This window comes from Aptenodytes forsteri, unplaced genomic scaffold (assembly GCF_000699145.1).
Source record: "Aptenodytes forsteri isolate BGI_AS27 unplaced genomic scaffold, ASM69914v1 Scaffold256, whole genome shotgun sequence".
NCBI classification, from domain to species: domain Eukaryota; kingdom Metazoa; phylum Chordata; class Aves; order Sphenisciformes; family Spheniscidae; genus Aptenodytes; species Aptenodytes forsteri.
This window is the reverse complement of record NW_008795021.1, coordinates 656,539-660,333: the sequence shown is the minus strand read 5'-3', so window position 1 is coordinate 660,333 and position 3,795 is coordinate 656,539. Positions and strand designations below refer to the sequence as shown.

At 37.4% G+C, this 3,795-nt stretch overlaps 1 protein-coding gene across 4 annotated transcripts in view; it reads left to right on the top strand.

The window, feature by feature from the left end:
- The window catches only part of MYO6 (myosin VI), an 84,858-nt gene extending 81,294 nt beyond the window's left edge, over nt 1–3,564 (top strand). For all 4 annotated transcript variants that reach the window (XM_009275759.2, XM_009275762.2, XM_009275763.2 and 1 more), the window contains one exon: nt 201–3,564. In XM_009275759.2, coding sequence (XP_009274034.1) covers nt 201–400 — 200 coding nt within the window. In that variant the 3' untranslated portion in view covers nt 401–3,564. The remainder of the gene's footprint in view (nt 1–200) is intronic.
- The last annotated feature ends 231 nt before the right edge of the window (nt 3,565–3,795 follow it).

Here is a 3,795-nt window from a genome sequence, read left to right as displayed (position 1 = left end):
GCTCTGTGCGGTTAAAAAAAAAAAAAAAAAAAAAAAAATCTGTGTCTGAGGACTGATTTCCTCGTAAGCTCTGAAGTCTGTTAACAAAACAGAGCCTGAGAGAGGAAATCTAATTAACAAAGACCTGATCTTTGTTAATGGGACCTTAGAATGATGTAAAAGATCTGTGAAGATTTTTCTTTCTCCCTTTACCATTTCAGGTAAGGACGATATGGATATGTGTGAGCTTAATCTTGAAGAGACTGGCTTAACTCGAAAGCGAGGTGCTGAAATTTTGCCGAGACAGTTTGAAGAAATTTGGGAGCGCTGCGGAGGTATCCAGTATCTTCAAAAAGCAATTGAAAGCAGACAGGCTCGCCCTACGTATGCTACAGCTATGCTGCAGAACCTATTGAAATAAGTGGTCATTTTGCACAGTAGTGTTCGAGATGAGAACCCTTGCCCGTGATACAAAGGGAAGAGTTCCTCTGTGCGACAGAGGACGTAAACGTTCTATAATCGTACTAGAGATGTTTAATATAAAGTGAACAGATTTTATTAATCATGTGGTTTGTTAATTTGTACTTTATGATGTTTAATTTGTGTAGTGAACTTCACTAGGTATGAGGACCTTGAAGAAATTTCAGTCAGTGTAGTTTGTTGCATTTTGTTCATATGTTGCATTTTCTTTAACGGTTTCTGTTATAACTCTTAACGCTTTCAAGCAATCTGTCTATACTTGGGTACATATTACAAAGAGCTGCACTGCAACCACCTTTTTATAAAATCCCCTCTGTAAAACACTGAATAGTTGGCTTCAAGCGGTGGCCTAGTAAAGAGGATATGCTGTTTCTCATAACTGGAATTGTGAGGCCTTAGCTTTGACTTCTGGAGAAGTTGGAGTATACTCTTATATAATCGGAGACATTTTATGTCCTGATTTGAAAACTGGTTAGTGTCTGTATTTACTGACTTTTTTCAGAAACTGATGGGAAATCCTCCTAAACTTGAGACCCATAAATTCCTATTTAATGCATTCTCTGTCTTGGTTTAAGAGAAATGGTTTTCTGTACATTCTGAGAAGAGCGTTCATATATGTCAATGGTGTGTAATGTTGGAGGTACACTGAGAATGTACTGCTCATTTGGGCTTGTACCACTTCTCTCTTAGTTTTTCTTTTTTCTCTTCAAGTACAAATTTCCTTTAGACTTCTATTTTTCTGACCAAATTTCCATTAGGAATTCTTGGACAGTTTGTTTATCCAGGTAGTGTAATTTCAATATATTATGCAAAAGCGTCCAAGTCTTAGATCTGGAGGCATGTAAGATTAAGGATAGCATAAGGGAAATATGTTCAGCTTTTTGGTGGCAGTGTAACTTAGCTGAATGTTGAGGCCTGAGCCTCAGACATCCTGTTTATTTTAATTGTAACGAGATGCACAAGGTCTGTACCTTTTATTAGGCTGTATAAAGATTTGGTCCAATAACGTAATGCATCATCTTAGTGCTGGGTGCTGATGGAATAGCAACAGTTTTTAGTATACTGGAATATCATAGTGATTTGGACACTGAGCTTTATCTCAGCCTCCTCTGTCAAGTTTCATAGCTCGTAACAGTTCCCTTATTAAGCAGTTTGGTTTGGGAGTTCGTGGGTGGGAATTACTGATTTCACACAGCTTCAAGATGCACTTGTTCACTTATGTGAACATTGTTTCACCATGCTGGCCATTATTTCAACAAATTAAACTTGATTATTTATTATCTCTCCGATGGGAATTTGAAATATAGGTAGCTTGATGTCCAGTTACTTATTCAACCTGATTTAAAAATGAAGTCTTGCTCTACGAATTGAGAAAGTTTGCTTACGCTATAAAACAATTTCCTCACCGTTTATTCAGTTTGAAACCTCTTGGAAACTTTAGTTTTTAAATGCATAACTATACTTACTTAATAACTTTCAAGAGGTACAGTTCTGCAGCACAGAGAAAGCTCACGATGCATACATCCTTGCTGACCTTGGATTGTGCTTGCATGCCACAGTCTGCTGCTTGTTATAAATGCACTCCTTACCGTAGTACTCGGGGAGATATTTGAGTAATACCTTAACTCTGTATGAATCTGCTGCCTCAGGGAATCTCCGCGTCCACTGCGTACCCACTCTACTTTTTGGTCACGTGATTGCAAACGAGAAAATGTTTTCATTTTACCCAAACAAATTCTTCACTGAAGCAGTAATTTTTGGCTGGAAGATGAAAGTGCATCGGACTGCTGGCTAGCAAGTTGTGTACAAACCTGTACAGTGTTGCATGAGTTTAAAGGTGCTGCTTATGAAATTTAAATTACTGGTTTAATGTGTTACTGAATTGGAACCAAAGTTTCAGAACTTCCAGTCTCCAGAAACTTAGCCCTGCAAGAAGCTGTGATCGTTCATGCGACACAAGGAAGAAATAAAAATCACTGAACTGATAGGACTGAGATGCCCTACCCTGTATTTATTACTGTCTAGGTTTAACTTCTTGACTTAAAGCATAAAGTCTCAGTTCATATGTGTGTGTGTATATATATACATATATAAAAACCGGATTTTATGAGACTGAACATGGTAAGCAAAGAACCTCAATACTTAAGTGTATGTGTATACACATATATATGCTTAAATATTTTATTACATATATGTGTAAACATACTTGTGGGGAACTTAAAATAAATAAAATTGTTAACTGGATTTTTCCAGTCTGTTCCTGTGATTATGCCAGGATTTCCTTGACTGGCATCAGAAAGAAAATTTATTTTTCAGAATGGGGTGTATGGAAATTCTTGTTAACTAAATGACTAACGAATATGAGCTATCAGGAGAATAAAATTGACTTTGAAATAGTGGAAGAGGAACTGGTGGCTGGATGTTCTCAAATGAGATGTTCCCACCTCTCTGCGTTGCTCCAGCAGTAGGCCTGAGGCAAGCAAAAAATGCATTCCAAAAATCAGGGTATTCTAGTTTGCACAGTAGCATGGTTGGTTTTGGGTTTTTTTTTTTTCCTGCACCAAAAGCAGCATCTGCTTTTAGTTTTACTGATCTTTCTGTGCAGCAAAATTAATTTTCAATTAATTTCAGATCCCCCCCCTCCACGTCAGGCAATATTCATCCGCTTACCGATTGTTTCCGTTGTCCCATCTACTGTGTCTGATAATTATACTGTTGGATTGTAGTATTACCTAGTGCCCTACTGATCTACGGCTATAGAGAAAAATGTAATTTGTTTTTTAAAGCAAAATGATGAGGTAAACGTGTTGGCTTGGTTCTGTGTGTTTGATTTTTAAAACACAATCTTCCTGCCTCTCAGTGAAGTTGTCCGTTGTAGTTGAGATCTTCTGCATGAAACACTCCAGAAAACGAAGGAGAGGAAGAGAATCACCGTGCCAGGCTACGTTCCTGACCGGGTGACCCAGGAACATGAATTGTCTAGGGAATGCTACTTCGAGGACCACAAGGTCATTAAATACTTGTCTTTCATCCACTGATGAGATTGTTTTTCTTTACCTAGCTGAATCCTTTGGGTTTTTCTCCAAAATCTTTATTTAAAGTATTTAAATGACCTCCTAATACTGTACTGAAAATTATAAAAAAAAAAATAAATACATTCCATGTTGAAATCTCAGTTGTCTCTCTCTTACCCTTTTGTCTTTTAAAGATTTAAAGTGTAGTAAGTCAGGGTAAATTAAGTTATGAGAAGGATAAAAGGATTTCTGTGCCGGAACTGCCTGATGCTTTTCTATCAGATGTTTATGGTGCTTAAAGCTACCCCGGTAAAGATTTTGT